The 25,120-nt window shown below is 49.2% G+C and overlaps 1 protein-coding gene across 3 annotated transcripts in view; it reads right to left on the bottom strand.

Annotated features, from left to right (window-relative positions):
• Positions 1-25,120, bottom strand: part of PNPLA7 (patatin like domain 7, lysophospholipase) — a 339,713-nt gene that overhangs the window by 149,033 nt on the left and 165,560 nt on the right. For all 3 annotated transcript variants that reach the window (XM_073558322.1, XM_073558321.1, XM_073558323.1), the window contains one exon: positions 6,523-6,606. In XM_073558322.1, the coding sequence (XP_073414423.1) occupies positions 6,523-6,606 (84 nt within the window). The remainder of the gene's footprint in view (positions 1-6,522; positions 6,607-25,120) is intronic.

Below are 25,120 nucleotides of genomic sequence, written 5' to 3'. Positions count from 1 at the left end.
GAGACCCTGACGGCTGAAGAAATCTGTGGCCCAGTTTTCCAAGCCCAGAATGTGAACTGCTGAAATGACTGAATGGCTCCTCTCGACCCAGCGGAGAAGAGAACTACCTCACGCATTGCCGCCCTGCTGCGGGTGCCCCCCTTGATGGTTGATATATGCCATGGCCGTGGCATTGTCCAATTGTATTCGGATGGGACGACCTGCCAGAAGATGATGCAACCGCCGCAGGGACAACCGGATGGCCCAAATCTCCAGGACGTTGATCGGAAGGCACGACTCCCGAGGTGACCAGCGTCCCTGGGCAGTGTGGAGACGGAAGACAGCCACCCAGCCGAGAAAACTGGCGTCGGTAGGGACCACCAGCTATTGAACTAGATGAAAAGATTTCCCCTGGTAGAGGAATGATGGCAACGTCCATCACCTGAGTGCCGCGGAGGTAAGCGGCACAGCCGGTCGAGGGATAACGGGTTCCTGTCCCAGGCTGCCAGAAGCGCATGTTGCAGAGGACAGAGGTGTAGCTGGGCGAAGGGAGCAGCTTCCATCGCTGCCATCATTTTGCCCAAAACCCCCATACCGAATCGGATGGAATGAGGGTATGGGCGACAAAGTGACCGGGCTCCCTGTTGAAGGGCTAAAATCTTGTCTCAAGGGAGAATCACCAATCCTCGGGAGGTGTCCAGGATCACAGGATCATCTCTAAAAAGGATATCTGCTGAGCTGGAACGGGGAAAGACTTCTTTAACTTTAATCAGCCAGCCCAGGCGAGAAAGTGTATCCAAAGTAATATGTACGCACGCCGCGCAGGCTTGGAAGGTCATCTAAGTATGGCAAAACAACCATGCCCCGAGAGTGCAGAAGGGACATGACGGCCGCCATGATCTTCGTGAACACTCTGGGAGCAGTAGCGAGGCCGAAGGATAAGGCTGTGAACTGGAAATGCTCCTCACAAACAGAGAAGAGCAGGAACTTCTGGTGAGAGGGAAAGCTCAGGATGTGGAGGTAAGCATCCCGGATGTCGATGGATGCTATGCTAGGAACTCTCCATTCTCCATCGAGGTGATGACAGAACGAAGAAATTCCATCTGAAGTGCCAGACCTTGACAAACTTGTTTAGAAAATTCAGGTCCAGGATGGGCCAAACTGTTCCGTCCTTCTTCGGTACCACAAATAGGTTCGAGTAGAACCCCTGGAACCTCTCGTTTTCTGGGACTGGAATAATGACCCCGCACTTGGCATAGCAAATTGATGGCTCGGTAACAGGACCGTGCCTGAGCCTCTGTTTTAGGGGGACGAGAGGGGAAGAACCGTTCTGGAGGGCCAACAGAAAAAGTTATTTTGTATCCGGAGGACACCAGGTCCCTGACCCATTCGACGTGAGCGACAGAGAGGCAGGCATGATGAAACAAGAGTAGGCAACCGCCTACTCTGCAAGTATCGACCAGAAAATGCCACGAGTCATTGAGACGAGAATCTATGGGACCTGGATCCCTTAGATCTGGACGGTTTGAGTTGGCTATTCCACGACTGGTTGGGCTTATACGAAACCTGGAGACCCCTGTCCCTACACGGAGAGCGCCCCAATCTGGAAGAGGCGGTCGTAGGGAACCAACCAGCATTGCTGCGAAAGAACTGAAAGGGAGTCAGTTGCTGACGGCAAAAGGGTTGCCTAGTCTTTTGCTAGGGGAGGAATTTAATTTTCACTCCTGTAGCATCAGAGATAAGCTGATCCAGCTTCTCTTCAAATAAAAGACCGCTCTGGTATGGCAGAGAGGTTAAGGACTTTTTGGATGCAGAGTCTGCTTGCCATTCCCTGAGCCACAGAGCCCTTCTGATGGTGAGGGCGCTTGATGCTGCCAGTGCAGAGCAGTTAGCCGCATCCAGGGGAGAGTGCACCAAATAGTCCCTGGCCAGGGAGATCTGATTGGCCAGATCTGCTGCTTCCGGGGGAAGGTTACTATCTTGAATGGTTTTGGTCAGGGTATCCGCCCAGGAGACCATCGCTTTAGCAACCCATGCTGCGGCAAAAGAGGGGGAGAGTTGCAGAGCCTGAGGCTTCAAAAACTATAGGAGGGTTTCGGAGGCCAGGTGAGATACAGGAGGATCAACTGGAGGGGATTCAGCCCAATCCTTCTGCAGAATCAATAAAAAAGGGTATCTCGCCTCAAGAGGCTTCTGTCCTGTGAAGCGTTTGTCCGGCCACTCCCTATGCTGCTGGACTATGTCCTGAAACTCGGGGTGGTTGGCAAACACCCTGTGAGGACGTTTGGTCCTCCTGAAGGACACAGCATGGTCTGGGACAGAGGTAGTCCTTGTCCACCTTCAAAGTCTGGTTGAGGGCCTCAATGAGAGTATCCACCGTCACCTGTTACTCCGGTGAGTCCAGGTAGAGAGACCCGTCAGTCTCGTACTCAGAGCTCTGGTCGCTGTGAACCCCTGGTGAGGGGGAGCGAGAAACGGAGCTCACGGATGCCGGGGCACGTGTGTGCCCGGGAGACATCCTATAGGTCAGTTTTCTAGATGCCTGTGTATTTTGTGACTGAGAGCGGCCCCTCCTGGCCGATGGTTCCTGTGTAGTAGAGGAACCTTCTAAGACAGGCAGACAAATGCCCTGACTCGTGGAGGAACTGAATCGCTTTAGCCAATGAAGCCATGGATTGGGACAGTGTCGAAGCCCACTCAGGGAGACTAGGTACACTAGGTTCGGTAGCGGCAGAGGGCTCCTAAGTGCATTTGGAATCACAGGTCTTGCAGAGTGGCGTACTCTGTCCCCGTGGCAACACAGTCTAGCAGGTGGTACATGAGGTAAAAAACACTGTTTTGTTAGCCTTTTTGGATGTCTTGGAGAGTGACATGGTGTACCTCAGTATGTCTCCCTGCAAATATGTCTCAATAGGGAGGATCATGTTAATAACCCAGGGAATTACTACAGAGAAGGGCCAAAGGGTGTATTGCAGGTGAAATCTTACCCAGGTCCTGTGGCCCTTTGAGGACGGTCCTCCTGGTGCCCTGTGCTCCTGAACACTCCACTCAAGTAAAAAAGGTGGCTGGAATAGAAGGATGTCCGCCGAGAGTAGCTCAGGGAGAAAGCACCACGAGCAGTCACGTCCTGAGTCCCCCACACATGTAGAAAAGGCGGCCAATATGAAAAAATGGCTGCCGGGAATATCTGAGGGCGGACTCTACTTGAACCAGAAGTGTCAAGTGCATGGGTGGAACCACCGGAGTGAAGCAAGCAAGTGTGCGGGGCTTACGGGTTGCGGCCTAGCATGGCCCGAAGCTGGGGGTTAAACTTTCTGTGCCGGCCGGAACACACCCGGAGGAGAGGAAAAACCAAGGAACGGAGAGCAGTGTGCACCATCAGGAAGGTTATCAACAGGGGAGGACCACTTACCGAGCGCTACAGGAGCCCTCCTGCCGAACCTGACCCAGGCACTTACCCACAGTGAAGAGCAGAGCTCAGACTGCTCTAGCTACAGGTCAGCTGCTGCAGCGTGGATGGTGTAGGGAGCCCTCCATCCACCATCACGTTGTCCGCAAGGTGGAGGGACCATCCGCCTCCTTTCATCACTGCTGTTTGTCAGTGGTGATGCAATGAGGGGCCGCAGGGACGCCTTAAGTGCCTCTGGACATCCTAGTGGTTATCTCCCCTAGGATGGAGCAGGGCTGTTAGTCCGGCTGTAATAAGCCTGGCTGCAGAAGGGGGTACATTGAGGTAACACTCCATGTTCCCGTCTGTTGTTGGTGTGGGGAAATTGGTGCTCTGAAGGGACCCGTCGCACCTAAAGCGAGCTCAGGCATACCTTTCAACGGTGCAGGAGGGGGTACGTGGGGGCAACACGCCACATTCCTGCCTGTTGTTGGTTTGGGGAGATCGAAATCCATGAAAAGGAAGAATAAATAATAAAAAATAAAAATTGTGGTCTGAAGACAAGACCCATGTGCCTCCTACAGACACTAAGCATGAACTGGTGCGGCTGGAGCCAGCGTATGGCAGAGGAGGAGCTAATATTTTTGTATTCACTTAGTGTCAGCCTCTTAGTGGCAGCAGCATAACACCCATGGTCCCACAATGAGGCGAAAGAGAAATTATTAGTCATTTATTATCTGTCCTATGGATCCCATGGACTTACTAATTGTTGTAGTTCTGACCGCTGGGACCCAAGCAATCTGCAGAGCCATGCCTGAAAGAAGTGGAGGGCGCATGCTTGACCTCTGCTCCATCCATTGTCTATGGGACTATGGGAGAAAGGCAAATACTAAATTTTCTCTGGCAGTGCCGTAGACAATGAATGGACCTCCCATAGATCATAAGTTATCCCCTATCCTACAGACAGGAAACCATTTTTGATTATGAGAAAAGTAGATTTTTGGTACTCACTGCAAAATCTGTTTCTCGTAGTCTTCATTGAGGGGCACAGAAGCCCTGGGATAGTTTGCTGCCACATGGAGGCTGAAACTATTAATACATCCAATTGAAAATTGGCTCCTTCCCAGCAGACTATACCTTGCCTGCTAGCCTCAGTCTCTTCACCCATTAGGCTATGTGCACACGTTGCGGATTCTGCTGCGTTTCCGCAGCGGTTTTGGCCCTGCGGAAACGCAGCAGTTCCGCAGACATGGTACAGTACCATGTTATCCTATGGAATTTCAAAACTGCTGTGCTCACGCTGCGGTTTTTTCCGTGCGGTTTTGCTGCGGTTTACAAACCGCAGCAAGTCAATTGTTTGGGCGGATTCCGCAGCGGTTTCACACCTTTAACATAGTAGAGGTGTGAAACCGAAGGGCAAAACCGAAGGCTAATCCGCAGGAAAACCGCAGGTCATTTTACCTGTGGTTTTACCTGCGGATCAGCGCGGAAAAACCCGCAGGTGAATCCGCAACGCACATAGCCTTAGCGTGGCTAATAAGGCAGGTGCCAGCTCCCCCCACCATTCAGGCTGTGTGCTCACGATGCGATTTTTTAAGCGTTTTTGCCGCGATTTTCAGCACTTAAACACTTAAAAATCTTGTACAGAACGCACCCCCATGCATTCCTATGGCATTCCGCACATGCTGTGCTAATGCTGCGCTTTTTTCCGCGGCGGAATCGCATGACGGAAAAAATCGCAGCATGCTCATTCTTTTGTGCAGAATCGCAAAGAATTGCCACGTTTCCGCACCCATAGGAATGCATGAGAATCGCTTACTTCCCGCATGTGGCTATGCCCACCATGCGCGATGTTAAGCATCTCATGTGCGGTTGGTACCCACGGTGTGGAGGAGAGGAGACTTTCCTCCAGGCCCTGGGTATCATACCCCCGTAAAAAAAAGAAAAAAAATCGGGTTATATTTACCTTCCGACGTCCCGCGCTGCATTCCCGGCCCTCAGCGCTCCCAGTAATGCCTTGCGGCAACGTCCTGTGATGACGTAGTCTCGCGTTACTCTAGCGGTCTCGTGAGATCGCTATAGCAACGCGAGACCAACGTCATCACAGGTCTCGCAAGGCATTACTGGGAACGCTGAGGCCCGGGAATGCAGCGCGGGACGTCGGAAGGTAAATCTACCCCGATTTTTTTTTTTTAAATTATTTTTTTACATTCTTTCTTTTACTATCGAGGCCGCATAGGCGGCCTCAATAGTAAAACCCTGGTCACACTTGTCACTATGTTTGACGAGTGTGACCAACCTGTCAATCACTTTCCAAGCGATGCTTCAAATCGCTTGGAAAGTGCTTGAATATCGCGGTAAAATCGCGAGCATAATCGCGGTAAAATCGCACTGAAAAAACTGAGCGATTTCTGGGAAGGAGTCCGGTTTTTAGTGTCCGGATTAAACCGCTACGTGGGCACATAGCCTCAAGTTTCCTGGGCAGCAAACTATCCCATGGTTTCTGTGTGCCCCAATGAGATGAACAAGATAATCCCTTTAACATGTGTCCGCACTTGGGTCTGAACAATAGGTACCAATGCCTGAGAGTAAGGCTGTGTGCCCACCTTGCGTTTTTTAAGCGTTTCCGCAGCGCTTTTAGACGCGCGTTTCTGCTGCGGAAACGCTTAAGAAAAGCATCCTATGGAAACATAATGGAATCCGCACATGTTGTGCTAATGGTGCGTTTTTTCCCGCTGCGGAAACGCTTAGCAGAAAAAAAAGCAGCATGTTTATTAATTTTGCGGAAACGCACATGTTCCACATACATTCAATTGTATTGCAAGAACGCATAGGAAAACGCATGCTAAAATGCTTAACAAAAGCGTCAAAAACGCTTACAAAAGCACTTCATAAAATGCATGCGTTTTTCCTGGGAAGAGGGTGTGCGTTTCCGCTCAGGAATATTCTGCATGAAAAACGCTACGTGGGCACATAGCCTAAAAAAGCAGCAAAGTAAAATGTGCAAATCTTGTTTAAGAGAAAAGTGAATGCAGGATAATAAGGTTTTGCAACTGACCTACTGACAAAGCAGTAGTATTAAAATAAATTAATAATCAAGCCAAGTAATTAATCCTACAGCCAACAGTGACGCTAATAATCTGACTTCTTATTACCTGGGATTTCAGCGAGGCTGGAAGAAGAGCGACTTCTGCGATGTCCTGTGTTTGAAACATCAGATGCTGCAAATTTACTTGGGTCTGAAATAAAAAAAAAAAAAAAAAAAATATTGGAAGAAACAATATGAGAAAGGTGAGGAGACTGGGTCACTAGAATATGACGGGCAGCAATTATACTTACTGGTAAATACATGTACGGTAATTAGAGCTAAAAAATCATTTTTGCAATTGGATACAGGAAAGATGTATATCTTTGTACCGTGTTAGCCAGTAGATAGAAAAATATTCAGGATTGAGAGTCCTCAGTAGTTGATACCTTTTAATGGCTAACTGAAAGTTAGCCATTAAAAGGTATCAACTACTGAGGACTCTCAATCCTGAATATTTTTGCAATTAGGTTTCCTCATAAAACCCTGTCTTATGAGGAACGGTTGCAGGATTTGGGAATGTTTAGCTTGCAAAAGAGAAGACTGAGAGGAGACTTAATAGCTGTCTACAAATATCTAAAGGGCTGTCACATTGTAGAAGGATCATCTTTATTCTCATTTGCACAAGGAAAGACTAGAAGCAATGGGACGAAACTGAATAGGAGGAGACACAGATTAGATATTAGAAAAAACTTTTCGACAGTTAGAGTGATCAACGAGTGGAACAGGCTGCCACGAGAAATGGTGAGTTCTCCTTCAATGGAAGTCTTCAAAGAGAGGCTGGACAGACATCTGTCTGGGATGATTTAGCGAATCCTGCTTTGAGCAGGGGGTTGGACCAGATGGCCCCGGAGATCCCTTCCAACTCTACCATTCTATGATATTACTATAGGCAAACAGGCTACAGATTACTGAAAAAAAGTCCTACCTGTTTGCCTTATATCAGATGCCTGGTTGTGGATAAATCTTCTTTTATCACTTTATATAAATGACTTATTCCAGGCAGTGCCCTCCCTGGAGCCTGGAAGAGGTAATTTATATAAAGTGATAACTCTGCTCCAGAGATTATTTTACAAGTGCTTTAACAATTTTTGCATTCTTTGCCTTCTATGTTGCATCTATTGCTGGTTGCAAAATGAGCTGACTGAGAAACTGTCAGTGAGCTTATCCTGATTAGGAGTTTGCAGCTCTTTTATCTGGCTTTTTCTGAGCTTTTCTCAACTGATTTAAGGCCGTAGACCACAATAAAGTTGAATGTGCAGGGAAACAAACAGTGCAACATTTTTGAGGAAATCATTTCTCTATTGCTTCATTGGGGGACACAGGAAGCCATGGGTGCATGCATGCTGCTGCCACTAGGAGGCTGACATTAGGCAGAAAAAAAAAAAAATTAACCCCTCTCCAGCAGGATACACCTATTGACGGCAACCAAGCTAATCAAATTTATGTTTAGTGTCCCAAGGATTCAGACACCGGTCTGTGCTCAGACCCGTTTCTACCATCTTTTGTTTTTTAATTAATAAGTTCCCTTTTTCTTTCAGATATGTCTTATAACTAAGTCCAACAGTGTGTAATTGCTCATCCGGTCACCCCACCTAGAGACCGTCAGAACAGTGTGATCTGATCCACATAGTACCCTCTCATGTAAACGACGCAGGACCCGAATTCCTCCTAACACATAAAAAAAAAAAAAAAAGGGAAAACCTCCTTAAAAGGGTCCTTACTTGTTTTTTCTACATTATTAATATACTTTTGCCATTGTCAATGTTTTCCAACTTTCTTAGTTGTAACCCACTACGGACTATTACGGTGATATCGAAGAGGTCATTGGTGCTACATTCCTCAATAACCTATAGAAGGTGAAACAGCAGCATGTACACCGTTTCTCATGCGCCAGGTCCCTTTGTAAACCTCCCACACGCTCTGCAATCACACTGGATAATGTAGCGCTACACATGCCCATTCCACTTCTAATATCTCCTCGTATCGCACTTCCACAACTGTCACAACACCTCGCGTCACAATGCTACAAGTTAATGAGCTGCAAAAATTGATTCAAGGGGTGTTGCTCATGAGGCAAACTCCAGATATTTGAAATGCTGCTGCATTAAACCTGACAATAATGATTATAAACAATATACTCATTTAAAAAAAAAAAACAAAAAACTCAGCGACAAACAATTACATTTTGCAAGATTAAGGTCTGAAGTAGGTTGCACCAAATGGATTATTAACATACAGGTGCATCTCACAAGATTAGAATATCATCAAAAAGTTAATTTATTTCAGTTCTTCAATACAAAAAGTGAAATTCATATAGAGTCATTACAAACAGAGTGATCTATTTCACGTGTTTATTTCTGATAATGTTGATGATTATGGCTTACAGCCAATGAAAACCCAGAGGTCATTATCTTAGTAATTTAGAATACTTTATAACACCAGCTTGAAAAATGATTTTAAAATCCAGAAATGTTGGCCTACTGAAATGTATGTTCAGTAAATGCAATCAATACTTCATCGGGCTCCTTTGGTATCAATTACTGGATCAATGCGGTGTGGCATGGAGGCGATCAGCCTGTGGCTCTGCTGAGGTGTTATTGAAGCCCAGGTTGCTTTGATAGCAGCCTTCAGCTCGTCTGCATTGTTGGGTCTGGTGTCTCTCATCTTCCTCTTGACAATACCCCATAGATTCTCTATGGGGTTAAGGTCAGGTGAGTTTGCTGGCCAATCAAGCACAGTGATACTTAAACCAGGTATTGGTACTTTCGGCAGTGTGAACAGGTGCCAAGTCCTGCTGGAGAATGACATTTCCATCTTCAAAAAGTTTGTCGACAGAGGAAAGCATGAAGTGTTCTAAAATTTCCTGGTAGGGGGCGTGGCCTAGCACTTCATGTGAGCAGACTGCGTTCAGTACTCCTCTGCTGTAATCCTGATTTTATCCGGTTAAAAGTGCTTCCAGAGTACCGATACTGCCCTATACCGGTGGCAGAAGATTGCAGGAACCAGCCCTGATGTACGGTGTAACTGAGGACTGTGGCTATGGTGAGAAGGCAGGATGCGTGTGCAGGAGCAGGGAGCCAGGATCATGATGGTGCCAACAGTGTAGAGGCAGTGGAGAAATTGGATGCAGCTAATGCAGCATACAAAAAGAGGCTGGAAATTGCTGTTAAACTTGAAAGATTCGCATAGTGGATGGAGCAGCACAGGAGATGGCTGGAAGAGGTGGGGAGGGGGCCGGGAGAAGCTGGATGGAGAAGATATGGAGGATTGTGCAACACAGGAGGGGCCAGAGGGAAAGGGGAGAAGGCAGAAGCAGGAAAGCATGATGCAAGAGACTTCTGAGGAGCCTGTAGTAGGGGAGCACAAAATGAGAGACATATACGATCTGGTTAAGTTTTGCAAAACTGCACTAACTACCCTTACAAAGAGAGTGGACGGTATAAAGGAGGAAATGATCAATATTAAGGCAGCCATTAACAAGGCTGATACCAGAGTGGGGGTGGTGGAAGAAAGAGTGAGCACACTGGAGGACCAACTTTCTAAGCTGCAGAAGTCTCACACTCAATGCCTGCAGCGGTGTGCCATTCTGGCTGATAAAAATGATGATTTAGAAAACCGCTCCAGGTGGAATAATGTGCGGTTGGTGGGCATCCCTGAAAAGGCGGAAGGGACTGATCCTACAGCATTTGTTGAGGACTGGCTCCACAATAAAACTGGCGCCAACAATCTGACCAAGCTGTTTGCAGTGGAGAGAGCACATAGAGTCCCCGTGAGGCCCCTCCCTCCGGGTTCCCTTCCCCGTACCATCCTGGCCAGGATCCTTAATTACCGAGAGACATTATTCTACGGAAGACAAGAACAGCGTCCATATACCCCGACTACTCGGCTGAGGTTCAGAAGCAAAGAATGCGGTATGGTGTGGTGAAGAAAAGGTTGAGAGATATGGAACTAGCGTACTCTACTTTGTATCCTGCTAAGCTCAGGGTTGTGGCCCTGGGATCTGTTCTTTTTTTTCCAACTCCGGAGGAGGCAACTAAGTAGCTGGACTTGAACGAGAAAAGGATCAGAGCTGGTAAAGGAAGGGAGAAGTGAGAAGAGGCGCCGAGAGACCTGGCGGGTCGTATACTTGTGAAAGAGGAAAGATGGATGGTGCTGTTATATAGAGACTTTTTTGTTCCTGCGCTCTAGTTATCATGGTTAATGGAGGGACTGTAAATGATAGCAGATATAAGCAGAGGAGAAATGGAGGGAGTGAAAGTAATTTAAAGTTTCGAGATAACGTGAGTTTGCTAGATACAGAGTTACCCACTCTCTGGTTTAGAGGGGAGAAACACATTGGGAGTCTTTGGTAATGGTTTGATATGTTCATCAACAGCGGGGAGGGAGGGGGGAGGCCCTTCAGGCTATGGGTTGGTTCTAGGGAGAAGAACTGTCCTCTATGGGATTGGGAATGTATACATATAGGAGAATATGGTGGGTGATCAGATTAAAATTTTTAATTGGAATGTGAGGGGATTGTCTGATGGAACGCGATGAGCGGTGATTATGGACTATATTAGGAAGGGGGGGCCAGATGTGATAGGCCTTCAAGAGACACATTTGATTAAGGAGAATGTGGAGATAATGAAGAGAAGCTGGATCGGGAAGGCACATCACTCCACATACGCTAGGGGGGTCTCGTTGATGGTGGGAGCGTCCACACCCTTTGAGGAAACTCGAAGCCATGTCGACAGTGAAGGCCAATACGTTTTTTTCATTTGTAAAGTTTATGAACAATTGCTATGTATAGTGGCCATGTACATACCACCTCTGTGCTCGGGGAAGATCCAGGAGGTGACAGAGTTGTACAAAAGGGGTGTGGGATTACCCTTATTAATTATAGCTGAAGAGCCCGGCGCTGCCCGGTCATAGTAACTAACGGTGGTTAGTTATAGCAAATTATAATTATCCTCCATCCCATAGTCCCGTGCACATATACTCATCACACATCCTGCATCCCATAGTCCAGTGCCCATATACCCATCATACATATTCTCCATCCCATAGGCCCATGCCCATATACCCATCATACATATTCGCAATCCCATAGTCGAGTGCCCATATACCCATCACACATCCTTCATCTCATAGTCCCATGCCGATATACCTATCATACATATCCTCCATCCCATAGTCCCGTGCCCATATACCCATCATACATATCCTCCATCCCATAGTCCCGTGCCTATATACCCATCATACATATCCGTCATCCCATAGTCCCGTGCCCATATACCCGTCATACATATCCGTCATCCCATAGTCCAGTGCCCATATACCCATCACACATCCTCCATCCCATAGTCCCGTGCCCATATACCCGTCATACATATTCTCCATCCCATAGTCCCGTGCCCATATACCCGTCATACATATTCTCCATCCCATAGTCCCGTGCCCATATACCCGTCACACATCCTCCATCCCAGTCAACCATTATGACATCAAAATGAGCGGCGGGGCTTGATGACATCAGTGTCGCCATGGCAACCATTGTTACATCATCATGATGAGGGGCGGGGCTTGATACGCACACACTGTTCCCCCAGTATGTAGATAGGGGCATTATGACATCATAATGAGGGGCGGGGCTTGACGCGCGCACACACTTTTTCCCCAGTATGTAGCTAGGGGCAAAATTGGTGAATTGGAACGCTCGGGGTTAAAATTTCGCCTCACAACATAGCTTAGGATGCTCTCGGGGTCCAGATGTGTGACTGTGCCAAATTTTGTGGCTGTAGCTGCGACGGTGCGGATGCCTATCCCGGACATTCTCACACACACACACACACACACACACACACACACACACACACACACACACACACACACACACACACACACACATACATACATACATACATACACACACACACACACACACTTTGAGCTTTATATATTAGATTGGCGATTTTAATAATGTGATGAATGAGGGATCGGACAGACATAAAGAGGGAATAGGAAAAGGCGACCGAAAATTTACATCATTTGGGAACTATGTGAAAGAGCTTGGAATGATAGATCTGTGGAAGGTGAGAAATGAGGATGTTGTGTGTTACTCCTGCTATTCATGGATCTCGCTCACGAATTGATCTGGCGCTGGGTAATGAATTGTTGACACAATCGAATTATGGAGTGGAATATCTTAAGAGAGTGATCTCGGACCATGAGCCTCTGGTGTTGCTTATTAAAAAGACGGGGGGAAGGTCTAGACAGGGGAGTGGGTGGAGGCTCCATCCACTATGGCTGGAACATATTAATATGGAAGCAATAAAGGGGGAGTTAGACGAATATTAGCAGATTAATGAAGGTAGTGCTGACAGGCAAGTGGTGTAGGATGCCATGAAGGCATATTTGAGGGGTCTTCTGTTTCGAGAAATTTCTAGATGCAAGTCTAAAACTAGATTGGAAGACAGGGCAGTGATGGAAGCTTTAGATGGGGTGGAAAGGGAACTGATAGTGAACCCATCAGTGGAGAGTTAGAACTCTCAAGGAAGCTCAGGAGGGAGTCAACGAACTATATATAAAGAGAGTAGAGAGTTAAAGAGCTTTCCAGAAGGCACAATTCTACGATGGGGGAGAAAGAGTGGCATTTGCTATCAGTAGTGGCAACAGCACAGAGGGAATCCTCATTTGTATTCAAGCTGAAGACGGATGAGGGGATGGAGGTGGTAGATACAGAGGATATCTGGAAGTTTTTTGTCGGTTTTATGAGCAGCTATATACTTCTAAGTCAGGAGCCTCATCTGCAGAGATGGAGGGGTTTCTTGGGGCGGTGGGACTCCTTAGGATTGTAGAGAGTGACAGGAGGAGATTGGAAGAGCCTGTAACACAAGAGGAGGTTGAAACAGTTATAATGTCTATGACAAATAATAGGGCTCCGGGGGGCGGACAGACTTCCAGGCAAGATCTATAAACAGCTGGTTGAGATGGTAGCAACTAGACTAAAGGCGGTCTTCAAAGAGGCTTTGGAGTATGTTGCACTGCCGTTGTCCATGAGGGAGGCTGTGGTAGTGGCCATCCCTAAGGAAGGTAGAGACCCGAAGTTGGCAGAGTCCTACAGACCCATTTCGTTGCAGACAGCAGATGTAAAAATTCAGGCAAAGTGATTAACGAACGTGGTGCAAGACCTTGTCCACCTGGATCAATCGGGATTTACGTCGAATTGGTCTACAGCGATAAACATACGTAGACTATACCTTAACCTGCAGCTGCCGTCGGATAACGGTGATCGTAGAGTAGTAGTATCGTTGGATGCGCGTAAAGCATTCAACAGTATCGAATGGAGTTATCTTTGGAAGGTGTTGGAGTGCCTGGGATTTGGACCAACCTTCATAGCATGGATACGGCTGTACACATCCCCAACTGCTAGGGTCAGGGTTAATGGGCAGACATCCAGACAATTTGCTCTTCATAGGGGAACCAGACAGGAGTGTCCATTGTCTCCGCTGCTTTGTGTGTTGGCGGTGGAGCCCCTGGCACAGACGATTAGGGTACCGTTACACCTAGCGACTCACCAGCGATCCCGACCAGCAATATGACGCAGTCAGGATCACTGGTGAATCGCTAGGTGGTCGCTAGTGAGCTGCCACACAGGCAGATCTCACCAGCGACATCGCTAGGGACGGGGATCGCTACTTACCTGTCAGACGCGGCGATCCTGCGTCCTCCCGCCCGGCTCCATGCGTCGCTCGTCGTCACAGCAGGAAGCGCCGCAGGAAGTGACCGACGAGAAATGGTCCAGCAGCTTCTCGCGCGATCAGCGATAACCAGCGGGGGAGCCGGTCGGAGGTAAGTATCACATGCAGCGATATCGCTAGCAATATCGCTGGAATGTCACAAAATCGGTGACTTTACAGCGATATTGCTAGCGATATCGCAGTGTGTAACGGGGGCTTTAGAAAGGTAACCTCAGTCAGGGGGTTTAAATATGGACCTATAGAGGGAAAAAATAGCTTTTGGAAGAAATCCAATATTCTAGCTGTGGACAGTAGTGGTGAAGATCTTAGGATAGAGGGGGATGGTAGTATGCTGGCGGTTGTGCGGCAGTTCAAGTACCTGGGCATTCAGATATCGCTCCCTCTCTCGAGTTATACAGACTTAAATCTAATCCCGCTATTGGGTAAGGGCCCCGTTAGACATAGTGACTCACCAGCGATCCCGATGATAACGTTTCAGGATCGCTGGTGAGCTGTCACCAGCGATCAGCACAGCGACGCCAAGCGCGCGGCGTCACTGTGTTCGTTAGTTACCAGCTCGCTGATGCAGGGAGCTGGTAACTAACGTACACATCGGGTATCCAAGGGACGTGCATCCCTTGGATACCCGATGTGTACGTTAGTTACCAGCTCCCTGCATCAGCACGCTGGTAACTAACGTACACATCGGATATCTAAGGGACGCACGTCCCTTGGATACCCGATGTGTACATTAGTTACCAGCAGATCGCTGGTCTCCCGCCTGTCACACGCAGCGATGCGTGCTGGCCAGCGGGAGACCAGCGACCAAAGAAAAGTCCAGAGGTTTCCCAGAGCGATCAGCGATACCGGCAGGGGGGCCAGTCGCTGATCGCTGTCACACACAGCGATCTCGCTGGTGAGATCGCTATTGTGTCACAAAACTTGTGACTCAGCAGCGATCTCGCTAGCGAGATCGCTATGTGTGACGGGGCCTTAAGTTCAGAAGCAAAGTGGGAGCGTGGTGTAGATTACATCTATCAGTGGTAGGAAGGACAAATCTGATTAAAATGGTACTGATTCCCCAGGTGTTGTACATGCTTCACAACGCCCCCATATGGTTACCTAAGCGGTGGTTTCGTACAATCAATTCTATATTTAGGGATCTTTTGTGAGGGAAAAACAGGGATTTTTGTGATAAACTCACCGTAAAATCCTTTTCTCCGAGACGCTCATTGGGGGACACAGGTACTGTGGGCCGCCAGGAGGCTGACACTAAGTGGATGAATAAAAGGTTAGCTCCTCCTCCGCAGTATACAGCCTCGCCTCGATTGCAGGCGGAATCAGTTCGGTGCAAAAGCAGTAGGAGAGCTACAAGACAAAATCAGCCTCAATGTAGGTAACAACATGTCTAGAAAACCCACCTGGTATTATAAATACCTATTAATAAGGAGCCAATTGGCTAACAGGGTGGGTGCTGTGTCCCCCAATGAGCGTCTCGGAGAAAAGGATTTTACGGTGAGTTTATCACAAAAATCCCTGTTTCTCCTTCGTACTGTGGGACGTCCTAAAGCAGTCCCTGGGTGGGAGATAATTCACCGGTCCAAGCTACATGCACCTATTGTGTAAGGGTGCGCCACTGCTTGGAGAATCCTTTTCCCCAGGCTGCATGTGCTGAAGCCAGAGTAAGGACATTTGTAAAGTTTGGAGAATGTGTGCCAGCTGAACCAGGCTGCCACCTTGCCTACCTGCTTCGCCGATGCCTGGTGCCGCAAAAACCCTCGAGGCGCCCACTGCTCGAGTTGAGTGCTCTCTGATCTCTGTTGGCATAGCTGCGCCTACGGTGCGGTAGGATTCCTGAATTATCAGGCGAATCCACCCAGCAATGGTCGCTCCTGAGGCAGCAAGTCCCTTCCTGCGACCTTCAGGGAGCACGAACCGCGTGTCTGTCTGACGAAAGGATGCCGTCCGTGACACGTACTTCCTGGGATTTCTCACCAGGTCTAACGCATGCAGAGCCTTTTCCACCAAAGGAGGGCAAGGCAATATCCTCATTAAGACGAAATGAGGAAAAAACCTTCTGAAGAAAAAGGGGGAGATGACCCCAGAACCACCTTCTCCTTGCGAGATATCAGGAACGGAGTTCGGCAAGATTGAGCTGCCAGCCCCGGGACCCGCCTGATTGATGTTATCACCACGAGGAACACCACCTTCCAGGGGAGGTATGTCAAAGATACCAATTGTAGTGGCTTGGATGTAGTTTCCTGCAAACGCCTAGGACCAGGTTATGGTCCCAGTTGTCCCAAGGGGTCCTATAGAGGGGTACCAAGTGTGACACCCCCTGGTTGAAGGTCCATACCTGCAGATTGGTAGCGATTCTGCGCTGAAACAGGACAGATAAGGCAGACACTAGTCTCCTAAGGGAACTTGGAGCGAACACCGAGTCCATGCCGGACTGGGAAAAAAGAAAAACGCCAAAATGTTGGGAATAAAGAATCCCAATGGAGAACGACCATGGTCCTAACACCATGAAGAGACAATCCTCCAGGTGTTGTGGAAAATATGTACTGAGGCGGGCTTCTGGGCACTAACCATTGTAGTGACCACATCGCGTCCGAACCCAGTCTGGGCCAGAAACCAAGATTCAACGGCTAAGTCGTCAAACCTAGGGCCCCTGGTATCGAGTGGTAGCTCGGGACCTGAGAAGGTAGGTCTGGGCGCCCTGGCAGTCGCCAGGGAATGTCAGCAAGTAGCTGCCCCAGGTTTGCGTACTATGCCCGCCGAGGCCATCTGGGGCCAGAGGAGTCATTGGAACCTCTTTCTGCCTTGATCCTCTTGATGATCCTTGGGAATAGTGGCAGCGGGGAAAATAGGTATGGGAGGTGAACACTGGTTCCATGGCAGAACCAACGCATTCCTGGCGCTTGCCTGCGGGTCCTGGAACCGAGGCGACCACCCTGGCGCCTGCCCCGGAAAACGTCCGTTGCACGTCCAGCGATCCCCAACATCTGGATACTTACTGAAAAAGACATCGGGGAATAGTGACCATTCCCTGGACACAAGACCCTGCCGGCTGAGGAAGCCTGCCGCTCAGCTCTCTGTGGACAGCCGATCACCGAGTGATTTCTCTCGGCCCAGTGAGGGATGTGCCTCACTTCGTACCTGGCTGCTCTGCTGCGGATGCTTCCCTGGTGATTTATGTTAGCCACTACCGTGGCGTTGTCCGCCTGATTCCGGACAGGGCGGCCTGCTAGAGGATGCTGAAAAAAGTTGCGGAGCCAGTCGGGCTGCTTAAATTTCTAATGCATGTCGCCTGCGGCGACCACCGTCCCTCGCGATGGTGAAAAAGACTGCTCCGTAGCCGAGGAAACCGGCGTCGGCTGTGACCACCAACACCTGGTCCGGGGAGAAGGGTTTCCCCTGAAGACAGGAGGAACTGACTGTCCTCCATCCAAGTGCCTGTCTGACCTACCTGGGCAATCGGCACTGGTGGTCGAGTGAGAACGGGGTCTTGTCCCATGATGACAAGAGGGCGTGTTGCAGGGGGTGAGAATGAAGTTGGACAACTGGGATTGCTCCCATTGCTGCCACCCTCTTCTTTATGACCCTCATGCAAAGACGAAAGGTATGAGGGACCTGCTAGTGAAGTATCTGGACTCCTTGCCGAAGAGCTAGGGCCTCGTCTTGAGGAAGGATCACCAACCCTCGGGAGGTGCTGAAGATCATCCTTAAAAGGGAACTCCTTCGAACTGGGACCGGGGATGATCTCTCCAGGTCGACCAACCACCTTAAGCCACAAGAGTATCTAGGGTGATGTTGATGCTCTCCTCGCATGCTCGATATGAGGGGCCCTTGACCAAAAAGGTCGTCTAAACAAGGCAAGACGACTATGCCCCGGGAGTGCGGAATGGCCATGACGATCGCCCTGACCCCTGTGGACACTCCGGGGGCGGTAGCTAGCCCGAAGGGGGAGAGCTGCGAACTAAAAATATAGGCCGCTGATAGCAAAGTGTAGAACTTTCTGATGTGGAGAGACAATGAGGACGTACAGGTACGCGTCATGGATGTCGCTAGAAAACCTCCTCCATGTTCTATAGCCGCTATGACCAAGTGAAAAAACTCCATCCGGGACCATCCTGATCCTGACAAATCTGTCCTGAAGTTTAAGGACCAGAATGGGCTTGATAGCCCTATTCCTTTGGGGACCGTGAACAGGTCGGAATAGAAACCCTGACCTCTTTCGCTTTTCGGCCCAGGGATGACAGCACCGTGTTTCCGGAGCAACTCGATGGGGGCTGTTTGACACAGTGTAACTTGTACCCCGAGGATACCAGCTCCATTACCCATGTGTTGTGCACGAAGGAGAGCTAAACATGGTGAGGCCAGAGTAGGCGACCGTCTACTCTGCTGGTGTCGCCCGGCACTTGCCTCACGCTATTTGGCCGAAGATCCTCGGGATCTAGATGCCCTTGATCTGGGGTTGTTGATATCGCATTCTCCCCAATGGCTTGGCTCCATATGAGATTTGATGAGTCCTAATTGGGGCAACCTGCAACTGGAGTAGGTTGCTGAAGCTCCCCTGGGGTTGTGAAAGGACGAAAACCGTGTCTGAATCAGGTGACGAAAAAAGCTGCTTAACCCTCTATCTGAGGGAGAAAACTGTTTCTGCCCCCCGTGGAGTCAGAAATAAGCTAAACCTTTCACCAAACAGGCGAATATAGCCATGCTCAGTCTAGAATGGCCGATGGCCCCCCTCCGACAAGGGCAAAAAGATAGGGACTTCTTGGCGGTTAAACCTGCACGCCAAGTCCTCCTAATTTAACAATATCTTCTATCTTCGCAGGCAGGGCCATACCCTGTAAGGCTCTGTATAATGATTCAGACCCAGAGCCCATGGCCTTAACTCCCAAGTTGCCGCGAATGAGGGAGAAAGTGCTGAACCCGACGCCTCAAATACTGAGCGAGCCAGGCCCACTATGAGACAGTCAGTGGGATCCTTAATAGCGGAACCGTTAGGTATGGACAACAGGGCTTTAGCGGCCATGCGCGACTCGGGTGGATCTACCGCTAGGGATTCCACCCACCTCAAACGTCAAGCGTTTTCTCTATGTCGTCACTCTGGATGAGTGGCAATTACTCTACGAGGCTGCTTGCCCCACTTAAATGACTTGTAGAAAAAAGAAGGTATCCAGCTCAGGAAATAAAATCCAAAATCTTTATTGAAACAACTTAAAAAATAAACTGCTTGATAACCAGTATATACTGAAGGAAGGATTGTCCTTAACGACTGGACGCGTTTCGAACACGTGTAGTGCTCTTAGTACTCAGTCCTAAGGACTAAGAGCACTACACGTGTTTGAAACGCATCCAGTCATTCAGGACATGCCTTCCTTCAGTATATACTGGTTATCAAGCAGCTTATTTTTACATTTGTTTCAATAAAGATTTTGGATTTTATTTCCTGAGCTGGATACCTTCTTTTTACTACAAGTATTCAACGTCAAGCAGAGACGCTTCCTTGCTCGGACAAAACCATTCATGTGCGGTGTGGACATCAATATAAGGGTGAGCTGAGTCAACTTTTTTCTACCCACTTAAAATGACACCTTGTGCCCTGAGGCCAGGGTGGATTTATTTGTCAATCCCCAGGGTCTGGTTGAAGGCCTCGATAAGGCTGTTCATTGTTTCCTGGCAACTCAGAGTAATTAAGTCAAGGGGCTTGTCCGAGTCGTAATCCCAATTCTCGTCATCGACTACTAGCGAGGGCGAACGAGAGGCAGAGCTCACGGATGCCGAGGCACCGGACGGACCGGGAGACGCTGTGTGGGTTCGATTCCCCCCGCGTCTGCCTAGTGAGAGAGCGGCCCCTGCAGGCCAGAGGCTCCTGTGAGGTGGAGGACCCCTCTAAGACCGGCAAGCCACTATCCCTGCCCCTAACTGGGGCTTGAAGGGACTCAATTGCTCTCGTAATGCCATAGACTGCGACAGAGGCAGAGCCCAATCTGGGCGGTCGCAGGGGAGGGCTCCTGGGCATTTTAGACTCGCAGATTTCACAGATTTTTCCTGTGGGAAGGCGGACCGACAGGAGGTACATGCAGCATACAGAAAACGTGTACGTTTTAGCTGCTTTGGGCATGGTGACCCTGCTAGATGATATGCCTGCAGGGTTCCACTGCTTAGCCTCTGGCAAAAAAAAAAAAACAGAGGGTGGCCCTCTCCTTCAAGGGTAGCACTAACCCCAATCCTGTGCCCAGTCCTGGATCTCCTTTAGGCGTCCAGTCTGCCGAACTGCTGCACGCTTTTCCAAAAGGTGCGCCTCGGCGTGTGTGCAACTCTGCAGGGAGAGAAGGCGTCACCAGTGACGTCCTATGGGCCGAGCTTCCGCTCGAGGCCTAACACCGGCTGAAGTCGGGGACTAAATTTATGGCGCCCGCCCGGACATGGGGGACGGGAGCACCAGGAAACCGAAGCCTGGTAAGGATATGCGCTGCTGAGCGTTACCGCGGTGGGGGCGCATGCTGGCTCCCGACCGCTACTGCAGCCCAGAGGAATGCCGACCCTGGGGGTTTCAGGAGCCCTCCCAGCCCACCTCCTTCAGCGCCTCACCACTAGAGCTCCAGATGATCCTCAGGTTAGGGGGGGGAAGGGGGGCTGCATCCAAATCAAGGACGGTGGAAGCTCCATCTTTCCCTCCAAGGGATGAGGAGAGGGACCGACCGCTGCCTTGCAGCACCGCAGTCTAGCCTTGGTGGTGCAGTGGGGGCCGCACAGACTATTCGTAGATCTCTGTACAGCCTAGGGTTTCGATACCTTAGGGTGGTCAGGGCGAGTCCGGCATCATGTCCCGCGTCGCGGGAAAGGATACATGGAGGCCACACTCGCACGTGCTCGCCCGTTGTTGGTTTGGGGAAATCGGACCCTTTGAATAGGGTCCGTTGCCCCCGTCTCATCTTCATGGAAAGTAGAAAAAACAAAAAAGTCTGGGACAAAAAAAAACAAAAGTCTGGAAAACCACCATGGTTACTTACCGGTAGCCGGTTTTTCCGGAACCCATGACAGCACACCTGAGAGAGGGATCCACCCCGCCAGGACAGGAACCTACTGAGATATAAGGAGCGGCACCTCTCCGCCGCTTCAGTTGGTTACAGAGCATCAGAGGACTTCCCAGTTAGTTACATGTTAATCCAACACCACATCACACAAATGCACCCTACTAATTGTGCACACCCATACGGTGAAAAGGGGGAGAATATACGGGTGCTGTCATGGGTTCCGGAAAAACTGGCTACCGGTAAGTAAACATGGTGGCTTTCCCTTCACCCATGACAGCACACCTGAGAGATTTTTGGAGACTTCGAAACACCTTAGGGAGGGACCACCGCTTGTAGCACCCTTCTACCAAAGGTTAAGTCAGCCGAGGAGGATAGGTTTAATCTACAGTGCTTAAAGAAGGTTGAAGGTGAGGCCCAGGTAGCGGCCTTACAAATTTGTTCAATCGATACCTCTGCCTTTTCAGCCCAGGAGGTCGCCACGGCTCTGGTGGAATGAGCCTTGATGCCGTCAGGAATTGGAACACCACTAGTTGAGTAGGCTACACTAATGGCCTCCATAATCCATCTGGCAATAGTCCCTTTTGAAACCCCATAGCCTTTCCTGGCACCCTGAAAAGCTATGAATAGGGACTGGGACCTCCTCCACTGGCTAGTGACAGATGTATATTCTAGCAGGGCTCTCTTAACGTCCAAATTATGGAATTTTTCCTCCCCTGAGTTCTTTGGATTGTCGCAAAAGGATGGAAGGATAATCTCCTGATTTCGATGGAAATCTGATACTACTTTAGGTAGACAAGCGGGGTCTGTTCTTAATATCACCCAGTCCTGAAAAATTTGTGTATAGGGTGGATTCACTGAGAGAGCCTGCAAGTCGCTTTCTCTACGGGCCGATGTAAGGGCCACTAAAATGATCGTTTTTAGGGCAAGATATTTTATGGGTAGTTGTTGTAAAGGCTCATATGGTTCTTTTGTAAGGGCCTCTAGTACCAGGTTTAAATCCCACGGGGCTATTCTAGGTATTGGGATAGGCCTAGACCTATGGCAGGATTTGATAAATCTGGCTACCCATCTATTTGCTGCCAAGTTGCAGCGCACCTAGTGCAGATACCTGAACTTCAAGAGTGTTTACCGCTAACCCCAGCTGCAATCCTGATTGTAAAAACTCCAAGATGGCACTAATCGGGGGCTCTTGTTCTAACGGCTTACCTAGGAATTGCAGGAATTTATTCCATGTTCTGCCGTAGATATTAGTCGTAACCGGCTTCCTACTCTTTAGCAGGGTAGCCACCAACCCGGAAGAGAACCCTCTATCCATTAGAAGCGACCTTTCAAATTCCACGCCGTCAGATGGAATCACTTGACCTGAGCGTGGCATATTGGACCTTGAGCTAGTAGGTCCGGGATTTCTGGCAGAACCGATGGATCTGAGAGGGACATCATTGGTAGCAGAGCGAACCAGGGCCTTTTTGGTCAAAATGGGGCTATTAGGATCACCCTGGCTTGATCGTTCCTGATCTTCCTGACAACTGTTGGGATCAGGGGCACTGGGGGGGAACGCATAGGCTAGTCTGAAGTTCCACGGAATCTGCAATGAGTCCACTGCCCATGGTTTTTCCCTCGGGTTTAGTGAGCAAAACCCCTCTACTTGACTGTTGTTTTTGTTGGCAAAGAGGTCTATCACTGGTTTCCCCCAAATGTCGCTCGCTTCCTTCATTAGGGAATGTGATCTTGTACCCCCCTGGTGGTTGATGTACGCCACCATTACTTTGTTGTCCGACATGATCCGGACATTGCGGCCCCTGAGTAGGGGAATAAAGTGGCTTATGGCTTTGTTCACTGCCCACAGTTCTCTCAGGTTGGAAGACAAGCCCATCTCTTGAGGCCTCCAGGAACCCTGGGCCACATGACCCCTTAAGTGTGCCCCCCACCCCGAGGAGCTCGCGTCTGTCCGTATTATATCGGTCGTCTGTCTATCCCATGGCATTCCTGAAGCCAAGTTTGTCCGGTCCAGCCACCAGTTGAGAGAGTCTCTGACCTCTAAGGAAAGCTCCAGTCTTCCTTCTAAACGCCCTCTCAGCGATCTTTGTGCTGACAGAATCTCCCCCTGAAGTTGTCGGGTGTGAAAGTGAGCCCACCTGACCGTCGGAATACAGGACGCCAGGGTGCCTAGTAAAGACATCGCGTTCCTCAATGTCATGTAAGGTTGGTCTCGGGCAGCCAAGGTCACCTTCTCCACCTTTTCTATTTTGGTACCCGGTAGCAGACAAGCTTGCTGCTCTGAATCCAGGATAAATCCTAGAAAGGTCTGTTTTCTCAGGGGCTGTAGTCTCGATTTTTTGAAATTTATCATCCACCCTAGTTCCTGTAAGGTGTCGGTCACCCGGCTCAACTGTGCCGTACAGTGGTCTTCTGAGCTGCCCACTATTAGGAAATCGTCCAAATAGGGTATTAGGACCGTGTCGTGAATTCGGAGGAAGGCTGTCACTTCCGCTACGACTTTGGTAAATACCCTCGGGGCTATAGATAGGCCAAATGGAAGAGTCCTGAATTGGAAATGCCTGAGCACGCCCTGGATATAGAGAGCCACTCAAGTATTTTTGATAACCTGGGTGGATGGGGATGTGATAGTATGCATCCTTTAAAATCGACTACAGCCATAAAACAATCTTGATGTAGCAGTTTTATGGCTGTAGCTACCGATTCCATCTTGAAGGTCTGATTTTTTATCCACCGATTGAGGCCTCTGTGGTTTATGGTTGTCCTGAACGATTGATCTGGTTTTTTTTATCAGAAAAAGGGGGAATAGAACCCCGTTCCCTCCTGTATGTTCGGGACTTCGGAAAGGACCTGCTTGTCTACCAGGCTCAGGATCTCTGATTCTAAGGCCAACTGCTCTTCGATCGCCTTCCCTTCCTGATAGGGGTAACGACAAACGCTGCTTTTGGCTGCGAATAAAGGGGATCTTCAGGCCTTCTCTTATAATGCATAGGATCCAGGTATTGAAAGAGATCTTTCCCCAGGCCTGAGAAAAGAGCACTAATCTCCCCCCTACCGGAATGCTGGCGTCATTGTGGGGATTTTTTTGAAGTGGAGGTGCCTCCACCAAACATAAATCCGAACTCCTTTTTTCTTTTATCTTCCCATCTTCTTCTATCCGCCGGAGGACGACCCCTGTTGAATCTTCCTCTCCAAAAGGGCGGCATTCTCTGATCTACCGGGAATCTGGAAAAGCCTTTCTTTCTATCACTTGCTTTCTCCAAAATATCATCCAGATTTTTCCCGAATAAAAAACGACCATCGCATGGGAGAGAGCATAGTTTAGCTTTAGACTGTAGGTCACCTGGACAGCCTTTAAGCCACAACGCGCGTCTGGCGGCATTTGATAAACCTGCCGCCCCCTAGCTGTCAACCTCAGAGTCCGCCGAGGTGCAGAAGATACATATCTGCCAGTATTTTTTCTCTTGGGACTTTTGACGCTAGTCTCTCTTCTAATTGCTGAAGCCAAACCATTAGGGAACGCACCGTGCAGGTGCCCGCTATTGCCGGCTTCAATCCTCCTGCTGCTGCTTCCCATGCATGCCTTAGATAGGAATCTGCTTTTTTGTCTAGCGGGTCCCTAAGAACCCCCGAGTCTTCCAAGGGCAGAGACGATTTTTTGGAAGACCTGGACACTGCTGCGTCGATCTTTGGGACTTTGTCCCATATTTCTGCGTCCTTATGCTCAAAGGGGTACCGTCTCTTAGAGGAGGAGGGAAGAGCCCCAGATCTCTCGGGTTTCCTCCATTCTCTCTCAATAAGTGCTTGGACCTTTTCATTAACCAGAAAGATTCGTTTTTTCCTCTCTTGTAGTCCCCCAAACATGACATCCTCCAGGGATTTAGCCGCTTTTTCTTCTTGT

This window comes from Dendrobates tinctorius, unplaced genomic scaffold, assembly GCF_039654945.1.
Source record: "Dendrobates tinctorius isolate UK_male_01 unplaced genomic scaffold, ASM3965494v1 ptg000013l, whole genome shotgun sequence".
In the NCBI taxonomy this organism is placed as follows: Eukaryota; Metazoa; Chordata; class Amphibia; order Anura; family Dendrobatidae; genus Dendrobates; species Dendrobates tinctorius.
The sequence above is the reverse complement of the archived record's forward strand: the minus strand, read 5'-3'. Positions and strand labels throughout refer to the sequence as shown.